The 25,979-nt window shown below is 38.1% G+C and overlaps 1 protein-coding gene across 2 annotated transcripts in view; it reads right to left on the reverse strand.

Annotated features, from left to right (window-relative positions):
* The window catches only part of fa2h (fatty acid 2-hydroxylase), a 35,776-nt gene extending 9,810 nt beyond the window's left edge, over positions 1–25,966 (reverse strand). For both annotated transcript variants that reach the window (XM_088417955.1, XM_088417954.1), the window contains exon 1: positions 25,536–25,966. In XM_088417955.1, coding sequence (XP_088274081.1) covers positions 25,536–25,823 — 288 coding nt within the window. In that variant the 5' untranslated portion in view covers positions 25,824–25,966. The remainder of the gene's footprint in view (positions 1–25,535) is intronic.
* Between the last annotated feature and the right edge of the window lie 13 nt (positions 25,967–25,979).

Consider the following 25,979-nt stretch of genomic DNA (forward strand, 5'->3'; position numbering starts at 1 on the left):
GAGAGTCACCTCCTTCTCTTTACCTATACACATGTATATTTAAACTACTTGGCCCCTTTTGTTGCCTGTGAGGCTCCAGTCTCCAGTGTCTTGTCTGGTCCCTACAGCAAAGAGTCCCATGCAACCTCTGGTTCACACCAAGGAAAAACACACCCAAAAAGGATGAATGATGTCTTAACCTTGTGTTTGCCCCCTGGTGGTAGGATGACTGAAAGTGCTTGATTTGTCGTACTGGTAGGCGGCTTTTCAAATGTTAAAATCCCCGATTTTCATCTTGATTAATCGTGGCAGCCAATATCGCGATCGCGATTAAAATTCGATTAATCATACAGCCATAATCAAAATATAAGTAAACAGAAGGAGATTTTCAATACAGCATGGTGTGGTTTCAACTTTTGGTCAGCAATATCACAGCAAATTACACTATATTTATCCATCCATCCATTTTCTCCTGGGTGCCACCTGATCGTTGGGCGCAGAGGGATAAAAAAACACGTACACACTCAATCACACCTAAGGACGATTTAGTACTGTATGTCCAATACACCTGCCCTGCATGCTTTTGGAGTGTGGGAGGAAGCCGGAGTGCCTGATAGAAACCCATGCAAACTCAGGGAGAGCATGAAAAGTCCACAAAGGAAGGCCGGAGCCAGCTGGATTCAAACTCGTGTCCCTGAACTGTGAGGCCGTTAAAGTATACTAATTTTTTTTTTTTTTTAAATGTTGGGTTATCAACATTTTTGATAACATCATTTACAAATGCTGCAGTCACGTGTATTGACTGCATATTAAAACATTTCTTCTAAAACAACCATGTCTAAAATACCATGTGTCAGAGTATACTGTAATAGTCTGCTCAGAACTATTGTGAAATAAGTTTGGTTTTCATTTCTATTTTTTTTTTTTTTTTTTAGCCTTTTTGATTGTTTGGTTTAAAAATTACCACATTCTAGTGCGAAGGGTCACATTGCAGTTAAAAATTACTTTATTAGCTATTTCATCAATAATTCCAAGCAAACTGTTAACTTGTAAATATTGTATTGCATCACGATATCTATAGGCTATAACTGTATTTTGGTCAGCAATTTTTGATTATCTAATGATACTCATGATGTGAAGCTTGGAGTAGGAAATAAATTTGATTTCTTCCTGCTATTTTTCATCCAAGCAGTTCATGCTTTCATTCGGAATGATTATAAGAAGGGCGGCTCAGTGGACGGGTGGTTAGCACGTCCGCCTCACAGCCTTAGAGTCCCTAGCCTTCCTATGTGGCGTTAATTTATCCCGAGCCCGCGTTGGTTCTCTACGGGCACTCCTACTTCCTCCCACACTCCAAAAACATGCATAGCAGGTGTATTGGACATATTAAATTGTTCTTAACAACACTTTAACTTCACTTTTGTCCCTTATTCTGTTTAACCTCTCCAAATCACACAAGTAGATTTTGTAGTATGTGAATATGATAACTGAATTTACAACTTAAATTGAATTGAATTGGTTGACTTATAACTGAATTTAGACATGAAAAAAATGGAATCTAATTTTAATCAAATTCACAATTGACAAAGACACTGCTCAAAACTAATACTGCGCCACAAAACAGAGGATAGGCGATGTGGCCTGCAAATAAGAGCTCACGATTTTTCGTACAAAAAAGTGATTTCTGATTTTAATCATTTTTTTACCTTAGCTAACATAAGCAAACTGTACTCGTGAGTTTTGGGGGGTTTTTTTGTCTTTTTTTCTCACTTCTGAAATATATGTTTTATTTTTATTGGCACCAATCTTAAAAAAAAAAAAAAAAAAAAAAGAGTTCAAGCATGTACGCAGAGGTTTACAGTAAGAAAAGTTGTCAAAGACATTTATGGGTACTCTCTATCGTGTAAATAGAAATTTACCCAAAGATGAAAATCCAGACCAGCGGAAGCAAAGTTTGTTCTTCAACTGCTTTACCAGCAGAAAACAATCTTGTCAAGTCTAGTCAAATTAACCTTAACCACAACAGAACCTCCAAGGCAGGACAAACTCATTTTAGCTCAGTGGCTGCATGGAGGAAAACCTATTCTCAAGTGGGCCTGACATGTAAAATCATGCTATATAGCTTAAAACACTTAATGTCAATTATATGCCGATTTTGCTCTGTGCACTGGTCTTTTCCCAACTCCTGGCGAATGGCTGTAAATATATTGTTGAAACGTAAATCTAAAAAACAATTAAAAATGAAGTCAAATAACTTCATTTTTGGTCCTCTATAAATCACACTATAGCATTTTCACTTAAAGAGACAGTGTGTACGAAGTAAATCATTATAAATTTCAAAAATTTGACTTAACAACCACCAGTATGTTTTAAATATAATTGTAGGTCTAGTTATCATTACAAATCTTACACATTGTCCCTTTAAGTTGCATGAAAAGAAGGGAAGTTTTGCATGATCTTTTCACCATGTGTTCATAAAAACATATTTTGTATATAACACATAAAGATTAACTAAAAATAAATGAATACATAAATAAATACAATGAAACAGAAATATCAAGAGGAAGGTAAATGCCCCAATCAATATCTATGGTTGTACAACTTCATTGTAATGAAGTAGAAAGCATTGAACAGAATTAAAAGGTGCCATCGTGTCTCATTTTGGACACTGGGTGGCAGACGTGTAACGAAACAAGAGAGGATGTTTAAAAAAAACCCACAAAGAAGAGGGTAAGACATTGAGTCAAATATATTGGTGCTGCGTGCTAAATGCGGTGCTCGGCTGTTGTGGCCACCTGCAGCATTGGCCTATTACTTAGACAGATCGGGTCAGAAAAATCACCACTGACTGCTTTTGTTTTGGCTCACGATGGATCTCACCGTCCTCGTCTGTCTGGGTAAACGTTACGTGGAACACCAAAGATGGGACTTAGATAAAAAATAAAAGTAAAAAAAGAAAGAAAGAAATTAAGCTGTTCTTGAAAAATGGGGGCGTATTTTGGTTTCAACTTTGACCATTGATTGTTTTTTCCGCTTCGTCACTTCCATTTAAGATGCTGAATCGTCCCAAAAGCATGTTCTCACTAAGTAACAATTTGACTGAATTTATCTTTAATTTGGGTGCTTTTGAATTTTGACTTATCCCCTGACTGAATGTGGCATGTATGCACTAATACTAACTGGACTGATTTGCTAAGCACGAGTTTCTATTCATGTATGCATACTGCACGATAAGCATAGCTTTCTGAGGTCTAACAAAAAACACAATATCTACGCAAACAACATTCCTCTTGCTAAATACACTCAGATTAGGATTCCAGATAGCATACAAACTCAATCTAAACTCAACCTTCAATGTCTGTCCAAAATATGTCATAATACTGTATGTTATATTCCCCCTGGCCAATAACCTAAATTACAAAATTAGTTACTTAAGTAAATTCTAATATAGTCATTGTTTTTTTTTTTTAAAAACATAACACATGTACACAAGTGTTGTCACTAGTTAATTTGTGTTTAAATGACGTACAGTCTCAGACGCCTAATTATAAGCAAAAATGACTAATTTAAGCATTAAGTTATCAAACTGTAGGGTATTTTTTTTTTTTTCACCAGTATTGTCAACGTCAGCAGCGCCTCCACAAGTCCAGTAACAGAGTTGGGGAAGAAGCTCCATCGTTTTAAGTACTGTGCATGCACAAAATTACACAATCTAAAAAAAAAAAAAAAGCTTTGGTCCAAATGACATTTGATGAGTTTGTGAGTTTGGTAGGATCAATGCACAAAGATACAGTAATTGCAACCGCAAACATAAATTAGAAAGTTAACTTGAATCGAACAAACTCGTGAAAATGGAGTACACGGCGGTAAACACTGTTTGTTACTGTTCTGAACGACAGAAAAACAAACATGCTGCCAAACATGGTGGGACTTCAAAATAAACGTTACCATACCAAATAATTATTGGTTATGAGTAATTTTTTTCCCCTCCATACATAGGTGTTTATTTTGAAGTTGTTCCCAGATGCACGTTGTGACAATTGCTGATTTTATACCACACAAGCTGTTGCTGTGAGAGAGTCACGAGTCGCGGCTTGAAACAAAAACATGGCGTTGTTCTGAAATCAAATTAAATTCAATTGCCAATTGAGCCCACTAAAAAAATTACTCAGTTAGGATGGCATTTTATTGTACGGTGCCTGTTGCCAGCGTAGCCTGTAGCATAAATGAATCGCTAGCTAGTGGTGTTCGAGTGCTATATATGTTAGGGAGAGCAGTTGTACTACCTTTCAAAGGCACTTTGATAGATGTAAATTACTCGCTTTGATGCTGACAGTTGCCATATTGATCACTTCTGAACAAATCAGGCTGACTCAAACTATTGAAAAAGCCCTTGAAAAAAATTAATCACATATTATATTGCAATCACCATTTTTAGGATAACATTATGAGTATTATCTATAATAATTCAGCCCTAATATACATGTATAGACACACAAACACACACACACAAGCCTGAACATTCCTCAACAACAAAACATCAGAACAATCACCCAGTCCAAATTTACAATTCTTAATTACTCACAGAACCGTATAAGAAGCACATTCGATACGTAATTTAAAGTAACACAAGGACAGGTGACTTGGAAGAAAGCCTATCGTTCATTTCTGACATAACGCAGAAGAGACTCTGCAATACAAAGTTACATGTCGACATTTTCAAAGGTCATTCTAAATCATCTTCAGATGATTTAGATGACAGTGTGTGTCTAGTTCCGCTAGCCAAATATTAGTCATTAGGCAAACAGGTGGAGGGAGTTCAGTAACTAATTGTTGGTTGGCATCTAAGGAGTGCTTCTGTACACTTTTTAGTTGTGAGGCAACAAGTGAAACCCCACAAACGGCTGGCCCATTGTCATATTGGGAATGACGGCAATCGTTGTAGTATGCTTATTACTCTCTCCTTACCTGGCAAAGGTTTCACTGTAGAATTTTTTGACCTTCACTGCATTCCTGTCCGTGTGTGTGCAGTGGTGAGAGTGGTGGGAGCGGGGTGTTAATAAGTGACAAAGAAATGAATGCTGCATACCAATTTACAACATTTATGTTTCAGAATTGATGGAAAAAAAACAATGAATAATCTTGGATAGCAACGGTACCCGTGAGGACAAGGTCAATGAGAAGGATTTATGGTGGGGGTTGAGCCAAAATCAACACTAGGGTTTCTGTGTCTGAGAAGGAGTGGAAATATAAAAGAAGACAAAGAGCTAGTTACTGTATAGAAGAGGGTGGTGACCAGGCCTGGTACCATCACAACACTGACACTGCAGTGGGCCATAACGGGCAGAAGAGGAATTTCAGTGCATAAATTTAAGCAAAGTACTGGAAAGACATTGTACCAAGTACTAATTTGCACAACTGACTTTAAACACATATGTGCATATTAGACTCACATTGGAGGTTTAGACCACAGCTGTCCAAAATAGAAAGCATCGGTAAATATCTCTTTCCAATTTCAGTAACACGCCATTATACAAAAGCTTTTCAACACAAATATTTGTTTGCTATAACAATAGTAAAACGACATGATACAACAATACTATTTATTGATTATGATGACAAATTATTATTATGTGTTCCCTTATACATCAGTAACATCAACAACGAGTGGGTGGAAACAGATCAGACGCTACATGTTATATGTATGTAATTTTAGTCAAGCTACGGTTTACTAAAATGTTTAAAATAAATAAATTTTTCATGAACTTTAAACACAGACTGACATTTTTTTTTTAACTAAAATTATTGTCAAAGTAGATTTTGAAATGACTGTTAACTGAAAGTATATTTTGTATCATTTCTGTGAGCTCATATTGCTGCCGATGGTTGGCAAAGATAGCGGTGGCCAGAGCCACTATGTTGATGATGAGCATTGTTGGGTGTTGAGAGTAATGCATTACAAATGTAATTTAATTACTTTAATTACAAAGCATTATAACAGTAATGTAATTGCTGTAAGGTGTTTCTTTTTGCTGTAATGCGGCAGTACAATGCATCACACACACACACACACACACACACACAAAAGTAATATTTTCCTCGGTACAAATGAGAGTAATGCAATGTATTACGATGCATTTTTAACCTGAAAGGTGGTGGTCTTTTATTCCCAAATTTGCCAAAAACACCACGAGATCGGAGGAGGAACCTTTGGGGCAAAATGTGTACTTTCTTTTATTAGTATCTACTACAGCAGAGATGAGTGCGCCAGCAGCAAACCACAGGCTGAAGATGGACAGTACATACTCAAAGGTCAAAGGTCTCTTTATTTATACGTTACGGTAAATTTTCTTTGCCAGCATAAAACTCGGCAGTCCAGATAAAAACAACAAAAAACAATACATCAGAAAATATAATACTCGTAATGCCAGTCGTTAAGAGCCAAAATGGACATACGTTCATTACTTTCAGTTCATCGGTGATAAAGACATGAAGAATGTAATAGTTAGGTGAACGTTGTGCGAAACACCTAAAGAGCCGTCCATTTCGCCAAAAAGCACCAGTAACTTGACAAAACATTTAGAGCAGAGCCATAGCAATGTGAAATTAGCGAAAAGAACATGCGGGGGATTGAGAGTGGGAATAAAACAAAGCAGGCAAAATGATCGTTCCCTCACTCAGAGATGCCACTTCCACCTCAAGCGGTTAGGAGACTCATGGCAGAGTATGTCATACGTAGAAAATATTCTGCCGCTTTCCACAGTGGACCCGCCAGCATTTCGAAACCTTGTCAGAGAGATCCCTGTGGCAACTAGCAATAATGACAAGGTAAGCTAACACTAATATTCACTGTACAATTGCTATTAACAATAGCCCATAAATAGCTCTGGTCAATTTGTATCAAGATGAAGCATACATAAACTCATGTTAAACAGTACGTTAAATATAACAACGATCATGTAGGCTAGCTGCTAATGTTAGCCCAACCAAAACATCTATATTTGAAATGTTTGTCCCTAAACTAGACAACTGAACTTGTATTTGAATATTAACATTGAAATTGTGGAATGCAATAACGGTTTCTGCCTAAGGCAAAAAAACAATGCATCACTATGCTGTGAAGCTAAGTCATAAAGTCATTAAAATACAAAAAAAGGAGGTTATATTTTGTAATGGCTTTAAAGGTTTACAATACAATACAGATTAAATGATTTGTATTGTTGTGGGGCTTAAGCCAACCTTCCACTGGATGTCTCATGAGCGTAATGATCTACATATAAATGGCAAATCCATATTTCCAGTTATGTAGGAGAGAGGAAAATAAAAGTGATGCAATAGTAGTGTAACGCATTACATTTCATATACAGTAATATTGTAGTGTAACTAATAACTTTACAAGAACAGTAATAAGTAATAAATAATGCATTACAGTATTGTAGTAACTTGCCCAACAGTGATGATGATTCATAACACATGATGCAGAACAATGACTTTTGCTTACACATCATACGATTGGGTGAGATAATGGCAATAGTGTGTTTTTGTTCATCTTTTTGAGAAGTACAACATTACAACCAATATTCTTACAAAGTAAAACGATCCACACTCACACACAGCAGCATAAAAACCTTAAGATATTCACATTGGCATACCAAGCACATAATTCATGTGACAACACCTTATCCTCACTATTTTCCAAGGATGCATTTAAAAGTGATACATGCCGGTTTGAGCATTTGAGTTATGGGAACAATGTCTCTCTGCTGCTCACAGCAAACATGCAACAATAATCTTGTGTTCCATCGTCAACGAATGAATGTGACGCACTTGCATATCCTAGTTTAGAGAAACCTTGTAAATGTCAGTGTTAAGAGAGTAACAAGACTAGATTACAAAATAACATTGAATGTGTCTGAATACTGCTCCCTTTTCATTACAACTGGATTTTGGTTAGAGGTACGTGAATAATGCCAGCATTTGTCATTATACAGTTGTGTGTATGGTACTACAAGGAATCAGCAAGTGCACGTTTTGCTTTCCATCACCCTATTACAATGTTAATATATTGTTCGCAAACGTTACACTAATATATAAAACCTCTTTCAATTCAAAATAGTTAGCGCTTCAACAGAACTTTGACAAAAATATCGCGACTGTTATGATGTAGCCTGATATGAACAGTTTCCTGCTCATCCACTTGAAAAGCTGCTAATTAGAACAAGGTGATGTAACTGCAATGTTTTGAGACTTTTGCATGTATAAATGTAAAAAAAAAAAAATGTAAAAAATAAATACATAAATAAAAACGCAAGAAAAAAACGCTGTCAAACTTTCTCCAAAAATGATTCCAACACCCAATCCTTTTTTTTAAATTGTTGAGTAATAAACTGCATCCAAGTGCCATTTGTTCCCCAGAACACCCATCCGCTGCTGCTGAAACAAATCCTTGAACAAATTGGCTAAAACTTAGAAATATTAATTTGTCACTACATCTGAAGACATGTAATGAAAGAAAACTAAAGTTACCTCCATCACTTCAAAGTCGCTGTATTGCCCAAATGTTACTTCTGCATATCGGCAGATACACTTTCCCACGCTTTCAAAAGGCTGCATCGTCTGTGGCTGCTCCTCTCCCTACCCTGCAACCTGCAACCACTCAGCTGTCCAACCTGCAGTTACTAGAGCGGGGATGGGCAGCTTAAATGATAAAAAAGATCAATCAACTCCAAAAAACTAACAACATACTGAGATCAACAACAATATTTCACAAAATGCGACGACAGTTCAATCTGGTGTTTTGATTGATAGCAGAAGGAAAAAAAAACAGAGCTAATGCAGGATTCCAGACTGCCTCTAAATTAGGGACGTTTCAGTCCCTCTTTTTCATGTCTGATGCAGATGCCAATGCTGCAGCCTTGAGTATCTGCCAAAATAGCCTATCAAATCTAATTTTTTACTTTTTTTTTTTTTTTTTTTGGAAGGGGGCTTTCTAAATTTTGCAAATGCACATGCTTGATACTGTCATCTAATAACACATTCACTATCCAACTATTCTGGTCTCCTCAATCAGTGCTTTCCAACCAGGGTTACTTGTACATTTCCATTGTAAGTGATGACACAGCAGGAATATGTGGAAACATTTAATAATTTAGTGCCCCAAACTGTGGCGCAATCGATTTCCTGCATCAAATAAATGATTAAATGTTTTCAACTCCGTGTAAAGTTCTGACGTACGACTAGTCATTGTTGTTTGGTGCATTTCTAAAGATGTTCGATATCCCCTATTGTGCGCACAGTCATTGAACACAACAACACAACTCGAGTCTCCTTACAATCGTAAGAACTGTACAGAGCTTTCTTTCTTCCTGACAAAACTGAACAGCAAAAAACCTGAAAGTATGTTTTTCATGTCTTTAGATGAAAACAAGCAAAGTAACATTGCTGCTATGTTTTTACAATGCATGTACAAATACAAATACTTTCAGGGGTGAGTAACTACAATGGCACAATAGCGGACAAGAAACATCAGGTAGGCATGTTGCTTGCTTTTGTTTGCTGTGCAACTACACGTTGCTTCAAGTGGAAAAGCGGAGCGGATCTTCCAAAAGACAAAAACAAAAAAAAAAAGTTTGAAATTACATGCTAGTGAATCTGGTAGCTGGTTGTGGCTAATTCTAAATTCTATCTTGGTTGACAGCTCAACAGCCCGGGCAGCTAGTGGAAGCCGGCTGTGTTGCAAGTCCCACATTGTAAAAAAAAAAATAGGGCTCATGTTGTGCTGGTCTGGCCACAGCCATAGGTAGTATTACATTTCCAATGATTCTTAAACACAGAAGCAGAAAGTAGTCCAGTTTGACAAGCACAAAGCTTGCTAGCTTGTTACGTTAAGTAAAGTTGAGGATTGGACTGGGCTGTTTCTAAATAAAACAAACTGAGATCAATCTAGTCATTTTGGGTTGGATCGGGTCGATAGCGATACCGTGGATCGGATTGGACCGTACCTACTCTAAATGGCTGCGTATGATGATTCATAGTGGCTGCAGGACCATGGAATTCAACAGAGGAGTCCTAGAACAATGTGCACCAACCAAAAGACACTTTAACATACAGTGTTGTTATTGTGCTACCACTTCACTTACAATACAGCGCATAACTGGTCAAAAAAATGTAGGTGATTGTTGAGAGTAAAAATTTGAATAATCTTGTCATTGATTACCGGTAATTCTTTGAAGCATTACTAATCTGTGCAATTGAAGCGCTTTGATTTTACTGAGATTAGTAGATGCGCTGTTCCAGAGAGTGAAACTGGACGGACATTAGATAAATACTGCTTCATCTCACCCACTGGACACCAGGCATCTCTGGGTGTCGATGACGCCATACTGAGCTGGCCTGAACATGCCGCTTGATTGTGCCTGATACCAGCAAATTGACAATCAGGACATTTTGTTTTCTAAACTGCTTTCTTTACTGCTCCCCAGAAACTTTGTCTTTGTTAAAAATTAACAGTGCTGTGTGTTTGGTGACTCTGTTACTGTGGTTTCTTTCCACAACTATCAGAGGAGGAGATTCTCAAGATCATTCACAGCAGTCTTATTCGCAGCAGCTCCACCTAGTAGTAAGCTTCACATTACGGCACGAACGAATGATGTCGACCGGACCGATCGCATTTGATAGTCAAAGAGGAAATGAGAGTTAAACAAGGCAGACAAATGCCTTAGTGCAAAAGTTGGGGAAGCGTAAGAGGTATTTTCAGCTGTCCTAGTAAAACATGGTGAGCTCCCTGAATGGAAAATGCACTGTTGAATTTTATATATGAATATAAATAAACACATGTATGATGTTGACTGGAAAACAACTCCTTGAATGACCAGCAGTTGCCACCGACGTATTACATTTTGGGGCCAAAACTCCTTCTGACAATGTCCCCACCCAAAAAGACTAAATTACTCAATGTATAGTTGTTTGGTTTGTGCTATATACGTATTTGTTTGGTTGGGCGGAAATGTCGGTGTTTGGATTTGGTCAGTTTTTTAAATGACTGACTGAGATCCATCTGACCATCAGTGCAGCGTCACAGTTATCTAAATGTGGGCGGATAAAGAGCGTGTGGTTTACGTAGCACGTGAATGGAAGATAAAAGTGCTTATGTCACATACTTGAAAGAACCAATCCGACCTGAATGACCAGTATTCCAGATTCAAAGCCTGGCTGCATGTGTTTGCATGTGTACACACACAGAATCAGAGGCTGTCTGTAGCTAGCCAAGTTGAGCACACAGTGTCAGGTTACCAGAAATTAACTAGCCAGTAGTCAGTATCATCAAGCGCATCGTTTTACAGTATTTCAACCAATTCTTGTACAGCAAATGCAAAGGAAGTTGCCCGTTTCAAGAAGGAAAATATAATAAGATAGCAGCAGTGAAATGAATACAATTAAAATTGTAAGACAGTCTGATTGTTACACTTCTCTATATACCAATTGAAGTAAGAACATTTTTTTAGTTTTAGAATGTTATGCCGTGTTGCCTGTGACAACTGCCTAGCCTTTCACATTAAAAAAAACATGCATCAAGAGGCAATGCAAGCTGCTGTCAAAGCAATGTTCATCAGTGACAGAAAACCAATCAAACAGTGGCACTTTCCTTTGAGGCTAATACAAACACACCACATGTTTCAAAGAAATACAGCAACCTAAATCTTTTTTCTGATTTTAACCACTGTCCCTTGGCTAGGTGTTAACTGTGGTGAGAAGTAACACCACCTGAGGCCTTCACCTGAGTGCTAAGTGTCATGTCGGCAGTCTCTATGGTAGCAAAGGAAAACAATACCTTGGGTAATGTATCACCATGGAGCAAACCCAGAGATGCATTCAGACGTGTTTGAGACAGTTTGTGAAGACCCTATTCCATGTGCACACTTATTTCCCTTTGGCCTTATTTAGTGGTTGCACCTCTTTCCAACTCTTGTGCTAAGTCTACTGTATGATCCAATGCGGTAGGATTTTGGTCAATAAACCTATTCTAAAATTATAGTGGACCAATACTTTTCCAATTAGCACTAGGCCGTCAACAATAAAAGTCTTAAACTTGGATATTATCACACCCAGCCGTTCCTGCGGTCATCGCCTACTGGTGGAAGACAATTGCATCATTGACCAGAGATCGACACAGATGGAAGTCTGCATTCCATTCTAGGACAACATTCCATCCACTTCACATATTAACACCCACTATCACCACCTCAATGCTCGACCCCATGCTGTAAATGTGCACATTTATTATACTTTTTCATCTGAGCGTGTTGCTCGTTCTAGTGATATTTAAATATGTACTGACAAGTCTCTTTTGTGCTTTACTAAAATCATTCAGATGGCATGCTTGAGGAGGACTCCATACTGTCATTCCTTCAATAATCCACACAGTTACGCACTTGTGATTCTGGGCGTTTCACAATGTCTGCCCTGTTTTACAATAGTGACTGCAGAAATGTTCTGAATGTCAAGAGGCAAATAGTAATAACAGGTAGAAATGCATTGGGAGGTTTACATACACTCGTGAATTTTGATTAATTCGCTGTGTTTATCAAATACTGGTAATACTAACTGTTCTTTTACCAGGCTGAAATGATTATAGATATAGTACATTTTCTATTTGTTTTAAAGGCAATCATTTGGTGCCCAAGTTTGTTTGTTTTGACTTTCTTCATTTTAAAAAGGGTCAAATTTATACACGTCAGCATAAAACAGCCCTACAAGTCTAAACACAGAATTTCAATTAATATAACATTTCTTGAATATGAATTTAGCAGCAAAATCCACCCGGTTTTACCCAAAATGCCATCAGAGTTGCTTAGGGATCGGAGCTGAAGTTGCAAATTTCAGTTTAAAATGAATGTGTCAATTTCAAATCTGTGACGTTTTTCTTGGTTGGCACCTTTCAGGCAATGCTCATGTTACAACCCATTTCCCACATTGTGAGCGATCATGAACACCTCACTAGTGTTGAATGCACTTCAAGCAGTTGTTTTTCCATTATATCGTGAAGTAGCATGAGTTCATTTAACCAAAAATACCAAAAGTTGTGCAGCATCTGTATTCCACCAATTATGATTGTGTGTGTATGCCAAAAGACGGCAATTAATGAACGACTGAAATGGAATACCTTTCCCTGTGCTCTAACCAGCGCATGCAGCTTTATACCTTGCCACTCTAAAATCAATCAGCTGAAGACATCGTAACTTTTACATCCTCCTCTCCGTTTTAGCGATATTAGTAGGTGTGAACAAGGATGGTCTCCGGCTGTGGTTCACTCTGCCGCATCTTTTATTTAAAAAATATGCTCTAACGACCTTGGCTGCTGTTACCTGCAACAGGCATTTGCTGCTCACAGCTAACAGACATCTGCTCTCTCGCTCGTCCGTTACCGTATCTGTGCATCAAAACCTGGCTTATGTGCCTGACATATCAATCTTCAATGGTGTCAAATTAAAAAATAAATAAATAAATCAATCAAATGGTTAAGTAACCGTTTATTGGATGAACGCATTATTTTCACCATTTGGGGGGGAGAAAAATATGTCTTGCATATTAGGAATTACGGTAATTGAGCAACTCAAGACTTATTTCTAATTTCATGGTGCATGGTCACTATACTACAAATATGAAGGTAATGTTTAGACCTTCAGTGCAAATATTACTAGCAAATTTCACACTCTGCGCAGATAAGTGTATCATAGACAGCAAGAATTTGCTCAGGGATTCACTAATGACAAATCACAGCTCAGCTTTCCGACGTCACATATCACAAACTCAGAAAACAGGTTAGCCTTGAGCAACTGTGCAGTCATCTTCAGTCAACAGCAAAGGGGCATTATAGAAAACAATTGAAAAGTATGTGGTTGCAGACAAATGTACTGATCAGAAATGATCACCTGAAATTTTATGAAGGCGAACTGAAACAACGTTTATTAGTTATGACCAGTGATGCCAGTGCTATTCTAAAATATCAGCCATTTTCACCAGTGTTACATAGCATGTGTTACACTATCTAGTCATCTGATTCTAGTATTCTAGTATCTAGAATTCAAAAATTTATTTTATTTACTTTGTGTGTAAACAATGCCAGCAAAATATGGCCATCGAATAGCACGATCCCATGACATCATGCGACTACTATAAGCATACAGAATATACAGAATATCCTGTATATGCATGTTTGTATCTTAACTCTCTCTCTCTCTCTCTCTCTCTCTCTCTCTCTCTCTCTCTCTCTCTCTCTCTCTCTCTCTCTCTCTCTCTCTCTCTCTCTCTCTCTCTCTCTCTCTCTCTCTCTCTCTCTCTCTCTATATATATATATATATATATATATATATATATATATATATATATATATATATATATATATATATATATGTATATATGTATATATATGTTGATGCTGCAGAACTCTGACAGGACAGAACATAGCCAATCAAAGAAGCTCTCTGACTGAAGTGGTCATTAGGGAGTGTGGTAAATGTCATAGCTTAAATCGGGGGTAGGCAACCCTGTTCCTAGAGAGCCGCATACCTGCATGTTTTTGATGTCCCTCTCCTACTTCACACCTGATTCAAACAATCAGCTTGTCAGCAAGCTCAGCTGATAATGATCCTGTCACTTGAATCAGGCTCCGTAGGACCAGAGTTGCATACACCTGTCTTAAACAATGTCATCTCTCCATTTCTGAATCACATTTCATCCCCTCACTCAGGATGCGGGAGTGGTGGAAGATGGTCTTCATGTAAGTGGGAAGTTGAGATTATCTGCGCAATCCAGACATATATCCAGACAAATATGAGCAAATTCTAAATTTGTATCTATTTTTAAATTATACCCGGCCTAATTGGCAAAATGGTGCAACAGGCCATCCACCCATCCATCCATCCATCCATCATTAACATCACTTAAATTTTCTTAACCACTTGGCCTCGCAAGGGTTGTGGCCTTGCTGGTGCCTATTCCAGCTGTCATTGGGCAGCAGCTGGGGTACAACAAAGAACTGGTTGCCAGCTAGTTGCAGGGTACACAGAAACGAACAACCGTAGACACCTGCAAACTCACCTAAGGGTAATATAGAATGGCCAGAATGGAGAACATGCAACATCACACAGAAAGCCGGAATCAAATCACAACCTCTGAACTGTGAAGCGGGCATGCTAACCCGTCTTCCACCGTGTCACCCTAGGCCACATAGACTTCCGAAAAATAAAAAGAGTAATAGAGTAACCGGACTGTTATCTTATCGGGTAAATAGTTTATGTTTCCAAGCCGTTTTCCTTGGCATTTTTTTTTCCTGTGGAGAATGACATGGGAGACACATTATTCATTCAAACACTCAACAAAACCAGTTGCTCCTCTATTTGTGTCTGACAACAGTATGAGTTTCAGGTGACTTCCTAATCAGCTATTGTCCCTTTTTGCATTACTATCATGGTTCACCATACCTCATTGTTGGTCTCACACACACACACACACACACACACACACACACCTACACAGAACACACACACTGTGGTAAGTCTATTTTCACTTTTGAGAAACTTTGAAACTTTGAGCAATTTTGAAATATTTCCTCATAAATTGTCATGAGTGGGCAGAACTTCAAATTAGATCATGATAGCAATAATGGCGACCAGTGCCGAACCTTTCACATTCAGAATGTGAATATGTGTATATGTGTGTATATATATACAGTATATATATATATATATATATATATATACACACACACACACATACATACATACATACATACATACATACATACATATATATATATATATATATATATATATATATATATATACATACATACATATATATATATATATATATATATATACATACATACATATATATATATATATATATATATATATACATACATACATATATATATATATATATATATAATATATATATATATATATATATATATATATATATATATATATATATATGCTCCTGTTGGCTTCTGTTGAATGCGCAGATGTTGTTGGGAAAGTCAAGCTTGCGCTGAAGGATGCACAAAAAGAAAAGATGGAGAAAAACAGACAGCGGAAGCAAAGTTTGCTATACACCCCGAAAGTTTGTCATCGGAGACAGCTGTGCCAAGCTTTACAATGAGAATGAAAGAACTAGTCAGTGCTTTGACTGAAACGACTTGAGTGGCACTACTAACCTGTGATGCATCGACAAAGAGAGAAATGCAGTCTTTTCACGTTTTGCAAACTTTTTGATGTACAAAATCCACACGTCCATTAATGTGAATGCAATGATCCACTCTGTAGATAATGAAAGTAGATTGACCATCACAAATCTGGTGACTGATAATCTTCCCTATATGCTCGCAGGTACACAGATGAACAACCTGGCACACGTTTCATGCTTTGTACATACTCTCAATTTAGCAACTCACTCTCGCTGTTTAGTGGTGTGTTGATTACTAACCAATTTATGATTTCTTATTTTCCCCAGATAACGGAAGCAGAAGACAGGAAGGGATTTCTTTTTATCAATAATATCCGAGGTATGGTGTTTGGTCACAGTGGCCCTTGTACATCGCACATACCCTGTTGACCTGGGTATCCTGGCGTATTATCAAAAACCAACAGTCTCAAAATTTTGTTTCAAATTGGACTGTGATTTTAATTTTAATCTGCAATCTAGTGCTACTGTTCAATCAAGCTTTTTTGTTATCCTAGGGCAGAGCCGTCAATCTTATTGTTATCGCAGGACACATAATTTTTATAGTTTCTATCAGATGGTATAACTGTGAAGTCAAACAGTTTTTAAGTGTGTTTGTCACACATTTAACAAGTTTTGAAATCACAGGCAGGTAAAAACTGTTCAGAAAAGTGATTGGGAACGAGAAAAATGCTTGTTGTTTTTTTTTTTCCACACAAAATTTGACTTTGACAGATTTTGTATTTTAGACAAAAACTTGAAGTCAAATCAGCATTTTGCAGGCCACATAAAATGATGGGGTGGACCGGATCTGGCCACCCGCCCTTGATTTGACACCTGTCTCCTAGGGAGTTGGTTAAGATAAAGCTCCCACTTGCTCAAGAGCACTTTGAAATAATAATCCATTCCTTCATCATGGCGGGTTTACCATAATGCACTTTATTTTGGGGTCAGCCAGACCTACTTCACGCGTCTCCAGCAAAATGCTGCTGCACATCATGTAATGGGTGCTTATAAGAGGGAACATATAGATTACCTCCATTTCTAGCAACCCTTTACAGGCCTCGAGTACATTTTAGAATAATTTTTTTGATATTTGTATTTGTTTTCAAATTTTTAAATGGTTTCGTCTTGCCTTATCTGCTCTGAGATCCTCCACCCGGTGTTCCTGCTCAGTGTTTCAGATTAGCGGTGGTACTAGTAGTAGTAAAACTATAATGATGCGTTCAGAACCGAAGACGTGAAAGGTGAAAAAATTGGTGTCGATGTAGTTTGTGCAACATGGCGCAAAAGTGCGTTGCGCCACAAGAAGGATGCGTATGGAGCGGCACGACATGGAAAGCAATACAATTCTGCTCGTTTCACCTGGTCGCGAGAAGTTGGAAAAAAATAAAACTTTTGTCGCGCTTTACGTCATGACAGCCAATCAGCTTCGGGAATGTTCAACGTCCCACACAGGGTTGGAATGAATCATGGCGGCCGGTTTGCAGAAATGCAACACAGTCAGCTGAACTTTCAATATAAGAACAGAGCCAAGCAAGAGCAGGGACCTGGCTTGTAGAATGGTGGAGGAGGAATTTCAGATACCTGATACAGTATGTGCCGTATTTACTTCCATTTTTTAACAGCTGTTAATGTGCCAAGATAGCAATACTGCAGATTAACGGCACCGTATTTAGCACGGTATCGGCCACTTGATTGCAGCGTTAAAACTTTTGTTTTCTGTCAGACAAGTTTTGCCGCAAAGCGAGGGACATGCAACGCAAAAAAAGAATTTTGTATGCTGCAATGGTTGTTTTATTGAGCTTTCGAAATGAAGTTGGGTTGGACAAAGTGTGAGAAAGGAATGTCGAAAAAGAGCTTCGCCAATTATCCAAGTGGAGTATATCCAACAGAAAAAGCCAATGTTGCAATGCTTCAGTGAGTCAAGCTGTCATGACCAACATTGTGCCATCAGCTTTGTGTCAGCTGATCACTGCGGACGGAGTTCCTCCTGTTCAATGTGGAATTGTAAGCTTTACAAACAAAATGTGAAAGCGATCTACTTCCTCATGGGGTTCTCAGGAAAAATCATGAGCTACTTGCAGGAGACGTTTGAGTTTGCATGCAAGCCAAGGTACAGCCGATACGATCATAAAATGAACCTGTGAAGACCAATGAACAACCCTCACACCCAAAATGATAATTCAAGTCTTATGTCATGCTTGAGAAGCACCTCAACATTTTTATGTGCACCCCTGAACATAGCGGCAGTCATGTCCGTAAGCTAGCATTAGCATACACAGGTTACAGTGTGTTTGATGTAATGTTGCAACAGTTAATTCATGTTTGGTTGTACCAATACTCTATTGTAGCGATTACAACAGCATTATTCAGTGCGCTGCCATTTATTAACAACCAAAAATCTATCACTCATTCCCACCCTCACAGAGCAGTGTTTATGAGCTCCGATACATGAGTACTCAAAGTAACAGAAATTGACAACACACAACAGTAAAGCACACATACAGTAACCCAATTATTTTCAATATACCACTTAGAGTGTTCAAAGACAAAAAAATGTTGCTCTAACTTGAAGGATTTCTTTTCATGTACTGATCTCATTTTGATTATTCTCGACTTACAAACCATTTGACTTTCAAACAGCCTCTGACAATCCATTGCGTTCGAAAGTTGAGCACCTCTTCTGCAACTTCATTGAAACCTCTGGCTTCTCAACCCACTTCTGGCTCGCACAGTCAAACTAAAATGTGGCTGTGTTCACAACAAATAAAACAATCACAGTTAAAAGAATATTCAATCAGTAAGCAAGCATATGCCACTATTGAAAGTGCCTCTCATCTAAAAAAAGTTCAGCTGTTCTTCTCGGTGGCCCCTGAAGTGCATATCACACATCCAGAAAAAACTAAGCAAACAAAAATGGTAGTTGCAAAAAAAAAAACATAGAAAGAAAAACAAAATTTTCTTTTTTTGTGTGTTTTTTCTTGCGTGCTTTTTCTTCTAGAGTGCTCTTTTTTCCCTTATGTGCTTCTCTCTTGTAAGGTGTTTTTTGTTTGCGATTACCTTTTTGTTTGCTCGGCTTTTTGGTTGTGTGATATGCACTTCAGGGCCACCGTACAGAACAGCTGAACTTTTCCTAGATGAGAGGCACTTTCAAAAGTGGCATATGTTTACTTACTGTTGTTTTTTTGTTCTTTACTAGCGTGCTTTTTTTTTTCTAGAGTGCTCTTTTTTTCCCCCTATGTGCTTCTCTCTTGTAAGGTATTTTTGTTTGCAATTACCTTTTTTGTTTGGTTGGCTTTTTGGTCGTGGGATTTGCACTTCTGTAGTTCTCGCATATTATCCTGACATTTTTGTCGCCACATCTTAGAGCGCCTGCCTTGGTCAAGAGTCCACAGGATCACATTATTTACAGGTATCAGTTAGAAGAGGGAGAAATGAATTGCCAAGGTTCCATGATTAACTCTGAACACAGCATGTGCCAGTTATAGGACAACAGAACTGGAACTAAGGCCATGAAAATTTGGCTTTACTTTGATGACTGTAACTAATATTGCCATATGCAATTGTAAAGTTTCGAGTGCGCTTTTGAAAATTGAAACTGGGCTTGGGTGATTCTATTTGTAAGGCAAGCTATCCTTTATACTAACCTATCCCAGAACAGAGAATTATGGAGAAGACACCATAAGAATCAGTACCTAACGGAAATTATTGCAGCTTGTTCTCATCGTTTTCATTTAAGCGGGAATGCCCAGTTCCTAGTGCTCACTGTTATCAGTGGTAGGTCCTGGGGGCCAGCAAAGCCTTTGCTGCTTGCCTAAACATACTCGGAAAGACATATTTACTCAAAGGGTTTTTTAATAAAATAAAATAAAATCTCTGTTCTGTTTTCCAAATGACATACTATATCCGCTTTATTGCAGGGCTTTCAGAGCTATCTTATGAGAAATGTGATTTCTTATTGGTAAAGTGATCTACCTCCGAGCATGAACAGCAGTCGAAAAAAATACTGTAATCTTTTTTTCTCAGTTGACATTCTTTTTTCTTTTTTTATTTGCTTGTTTGATTTTTACAGGCTTTCATTAGTTACAGTAAAAAAATAAAATAAATTCAACAACAGCAGCAACAACAACAACAACAATAATATAATAATAATAATAATAATAATATGGTCGTTACATCATTCTATCTTGGACACCCCTGAGCTAAACTATGTGTGCCACATGACACAATATCACAATGACTACACACTTTGTTCTATTTTGACTGTCCAACTGTTACTGGCATGACTTAGCAGTGATAGAGGCTGAGTGCTGCACTCACGCAATAGCAGAAGATAAAAGCTTGCTTTTGTCATTATATGAAATTTGTGAGGAAGGCACAAAAAGCAACTATTTTGTGAAGTCGTGTAAATGCCAGTGCGACAGGACAACTCATGCTTCAAATCTTTTGAAACAAATTAAGCATTTTCTTTATTGTATAGGAATATATATTCGAAATCATAAGATATAAGAAAAGAGAAAAAAAATAAAGAAAAAGAAAAGCACATTTCTGTCTATTAGGAATACATGAAAAAAGATGTAAAAAAAATGAGAAAACACAAATGAAAAATTCAACAAGAAGAAAGGCCGAATAATGTTGTTTAAAAAAAAATTCTTTAGCAATAATAAAAACAGTAAAAGCAATTTCTAGCTCCTTTCTAGAACACAACCTTAGAACCAATCAGTTTAAACTGTGAAGGCCATATTGAGTATGCTTTGGGTTTCTATTTTTTTTTCTTTTTTTGTAACCCTCTTGTCAGGACAAGAAAAACCAGTTCTTTCTTCTGCTTTGCTCTTTATCGCGCTCCCATATTGACACCCCCCCAACCCTCTGAATCCTTTAGACCGCTGACCCCCACACATCCAAGTACCCATCCCCCACCCAGCAGGTTTACCTTATCACCTATGCGCTCCTCCCTGCTCCTCATTGACATTAGGTCCTTTTTAAACCAGATCCCTCCTTGTGCATCTCCTTTCACTAACATCCCATTCCCTCCCCTTCAATCAATAAAGCAGAGCAAAGGAGAACAGGTAGAATACACCCAACCTGATGGCTCACAGACACGCCCAGTAAAGTCATGTGTCTAAAAAAAAAAATTAAAAAAAAAAAGACACAAATACAAAAGCACTTTAGGCAAGGCTATTTAAGAAGGTATTTGGCTAATGTGTAACATCTTTAATCAAGCGTTTCAGGCGTGTTTGTGCCCTGTCATACTGCTTGCCCCATTTTATTTTTACAAGCTTGTCCACAAATACTCCTGGAATGTATTGGGTAAATATTGGCTGGAAAAAAATTAATTGCTTAAAACTTTGCAGAGGAAAGTAGATTTATTAATACATAAAGTAATTTCTTGGTGATCCATACCCAATGAGTCATTTGTGAGTTCATTGTCATTGAACGTTTGTATACCTATGTCATATGAAGAATATTCATTGATTAATATTATCATCAGTTGAATATTGGGTCTTTTTCTCAATGCAAACTCAATTTTAAGAGCCTATGAATTGATTTTTCCGCATTTGACCTGTAAATTTTTGTCTCTCACAAGGAATAGGCATTTGATTACATTTCTATAGTCTAATATAAAGGAACATAAAATATGATGAATCAATACTTAGACTGCAAATCGCAAACTAGAAATTTCCTAGACATGGGTCGCAGCATTCCATTTTGCCTCAATTACTTCAAATAATCAAATATCAAATTAGCATTCCAGGGTTCCCTCCCCACTTTGTGCAACACCTTTTGTAGCCTCAGTGCTTCACAGTTTGTTTGTTTTTTTTTCACGAAAAAGGAAAAAAGTTATACTGCGGAAAGACGCACTGTGAAGGTTTCCTGCATGCCAAGATGTGTTGACTATAAACGCACATGCCACAGGCACTCCCAAGATTACTCTGTATTTTTAAGTATGAGTCAAGTTTTTTTTCTTACGTTTCAACCCACATATTAGGGGGTCGCATAGCTCAAAACCAGACCAATTTGCGCCCTAGGAGGGAGGAGTCGGTCACATTTGTTCCACATAAGATAGGTATATCTAACCTTAAGACTCCGATAGTGTGAATCGTTAGACTCCAACGATTCACACTATTCTGTTTACACTGTTAACAAGCACCTTAAGTATACTTCTGTACTGGACTTATGTGTATCTTGTGTATTTTATTTCTCATATTTTATATCTCGACTTGAGGATACTGCTGGAAATGTGAATTTCCCTACGGGGATGAATAAAGTATCTATCTATCTATCTATCTAAGACTGTTCTGATGGATCCACAGGAACCCTGTCATATATTGTAGCTCTGTCTTTGACGTGGCCGACTGTGGCCATAAATTCACAAGGACAGATTTGTTGAGAATCCAGAAGTTTTAATAAGCTTACCACGATCAAGATTTTGGTACCGAATACCTAACAGCCCTTTGAAAAAAAATGTTAACTGATGACTGATCTAATCAGAAGATAGACTACTTAGTAGTAAATTGTACTATACTTATCGCTTTAAATCGCTTTAAATTGACGATTAATTGACCTACTGTTTGTCACTGCATAGAGGAGAAATTTGGGTTTCAGTTACTTACTTGGAAGTGCTCTGACATGGTCACAATGGCGGGCAATCTAACTTGCAACCAGCTGCCCCATCTATCTAAAAAATGTGTTTAGGTACTGGACAGTCAACCTCTCTCAATTGGGGCATTACCAGTCCACTTGCAGCCAAAGGTTCCATATAACTGACGGCAATTCAAATATATTGAGAAAAATGACAATTATACCCTATTTTTTTCCCCAAAACACGGGTATTCAAAACTTGAAAAAATGAGGCAAAAGAAACAAATATCGATCACCAAAAGAAAACATACATTTTTACATTTTCAAAAGAATTGAAAAATAGAATCCCCATGCTGTGAAACTTTATTACATCCAATCTGTTACCTACTTTTTCAGCATTTATACAGTTAAAAGGTTTGTCTAAGGGATTATTCTAGCCCACAAATGGGTTTAATTCAGCCTGCAAGATGATTTTGTAAAGTGTTAAGATGAGCAGAATTTTTTAATAAATGAAAAACTTGAAATGTTTTATGATTATTAGCAATGTTAATGTTTTATGATTAATAGTGATGTTGTGTTTTTACTATTTTGGACAGTAATAAAAAATACAAATAAGTTTAAAGTTGTTGTTTTAAAGTTATATAACTATATACCAGTGGTGGTCCGTCAGGGCCAGCAAGGCCTTCTCTGCTGGCCTAACATAACCTGATATCGTTATCATAACTATAATAAACTATAATAATTATAATGGCTATAATGAAAGCCAATTTCATTTTAAATTCATTTAATAATAAATAATTCATTCATTCAATATATATATATGCTAACTTGTGTCGCCAGGCTGTATGTGCTGTAATCTGCCAGCTCCCGGAGGCGGTAAGGCATTCGCTTCAACAGTTGCAGGCTTCTGCGCAAGCGCAGATGCATATGTGAGCGGTTGAACATGATGTGAGTGGATGCCTGCAGAAAGGCGGTGCAATGCTCAACAAGCAAGCTATGCGGTGTTGGCTTTGCGTTAGAGGCGTAGCGTAGCTATTAGCTAACCTGTCCCGACATGGCCATATTTCTGACTGGGCTAGCAGGGGCGTGAGCTAACCCTGACAAATCGTTATAGTGGGAATGCCTTTTTTTTTGCAAAGGATCGATTTGGTGTTTGGAGCTACACTGGATATGCAAACGTCAATTGTTCAACCAAGGCAGCAACGAGACACCAAAGCACGGCTGGACACACGCGCTTCTTAGGACACCTGAGTGGATATACAGTATTGTACATCTCAGTTCGAAGGTAAATGGAGCTCTTCAATGTGCTACGGTGCTTTTAAAAAACTTTTGGCAACACCGGAGTGGATACACTGTACATCTTAGTGCGAAGAGAAAGAGACCTCCAAAATGAAAAGGTGAAGAAACAAAAATTGGGAGATATTGAAAAGACTGAGCGATTGTGACCGCCGTTTGTTTTGGTGAGTGCAAGCCTTTTCTTTCTTTATTTTTTCATTTTTAATATGTTTGAGTTATTTTATTTCGTTCATATTCAATTAATCGTAAAGAAAAAAAATTATGTTCTTATATTAACCTGCGATTTGCAATTTGGACTTCATAAAATTTCGTGAATATTTATTTTAAATTTTTGTTAATTTTTTTAAAGTTTTGACAGCATCACATATAATGGCAAGTTTTAATGGCCGATGCGGGTTTATTGATGTTTAAAAGCTTGGGAAAATAGCCTGTGTAGACCAGTAATGCGTACGTGTGCGCATTCGAGAGTCTAACATCACAGAAGGCGTACATGTGAAAGTCACGGACCGCCACGTGTGAAAGTCACGGACCGCCACTGCTATATACCATGATTTTACTGGTCCAGCACACTTGAGAATAGATTTTCCTCCATAACAAGCTAGAACAAGTTTGACACCCCTGCTCTAAGCAGAAAAAAAACGCAAGTGCATCAAAGTGCCTGGAAAAAAATCCAATCTTATTTTATCACAATTACACTTCTCAATTACCCCCCCCCCCAGGGGGACCTGCCCCACTACTTGAGAAACACTATCTGAAGAGTAGGGAACACGTGGCCTTGTCATTTAGGACTTTGCTAGAAAGGCCTCAGTAGAGATGGCACAGGTCAGTGCACCTTTCTGCTTGTCTTCTCACATCCTTGTTTGCCACACAGGTCACAGGTTAGGATTTCTGTTACGGGAAAGGCAGTGCTTTGTGTAATTGGCTTGTTTTGTTGGTATAGAATAGTGACTCCCAATAAAAATGTTGAAAATGCACTTTGTTAATCTACCTGCGCGGCAACATTAGTGTCAAGGAGAATATTCAAATGCGCTTTTACTGGATTGCAATAAAACTGCATTGCGTTCCCTTTCGCATTCACTTCTTTGATGTGAGAGATATTTTCTTTTAATTTGATCAAATATGTGTCTAAAGTCAGAGAAGGTTGTGTAGCCCCAGTTAAGCTCTTTTATTTGATATTCTTTTTGTATAAATAATTTTCTTAGTTCCCCGATGCATCAATCAAGCCCCTTTAGCGCCGCAAAAGAAAAACTCCCGAGGCCGTCTCTGGTTGGGAAATAACTGGTTTGGACAGTAGGCTATTCGAAACCAGAACGTCGCAAGGAAACAAGCAAAATGCGCAGGAATGATGAATTGCTGAAGTGTGAGTTGCTCAAGGGAACATGGCTGAAAATGTACAATGCACCTGCCAACTTGTTTGTTTTTCAGAGGACAATCGAGACAGCTGCTGTTACCTGTAGCTCGTCGGTGTCGTTGTCGCTGTCTCGGTCCAGCTCCCCGATGTAATATTGCTCCATCCACCGCCGGGCGTTCCCCGAGTGTCGATGCGGGGGTCCCTCCAGCTCCCTGCTCACGTCTTTCCCAGACCTGCTGAGTATCAGCGCTTCCCCTCCTGGGTGCATCCGCAAGAAGGCGGTCACGTCGTACACCCGGGAGCCGAGGAGCACCCAGCATGAGTCCTTAGTACAGTGACGGGTCACCTCCCTCTCCGTAAAGAACCGGGGAGATGTGGAAGGAGACATGCTGCCGGTGCGAATGCGGAATCCACTTGTGCCAGAAAAAAACACTTGAGGGAGTACGCAAGGGAATAGAAAAAAAAAAGACCTCCTCGGCTGAACGAAGGCCTGTTGTATAGAAAGTTCAACTTGGCAGTTGACGCCCAGACGCTCGAAGACAAA

This window comes from Hippichthys cyanospilos, chromosome 6 (genome assembly GCF_059441005.1).
Source record: "Hippichthys cyanospilos isolate Australia breed blue-spotted pipefish chromosome 6, RoL_Hcya_1.0, whole genome shotgun sequence".
NCBI classification, from domain to species: domain Eukaryota; kingdom Metazoa; phylum Chordata; class Actinopteri; order Syngnathiformes; family Syngnathidae; genus Hippichthys; species Hippichthys cyanospilos.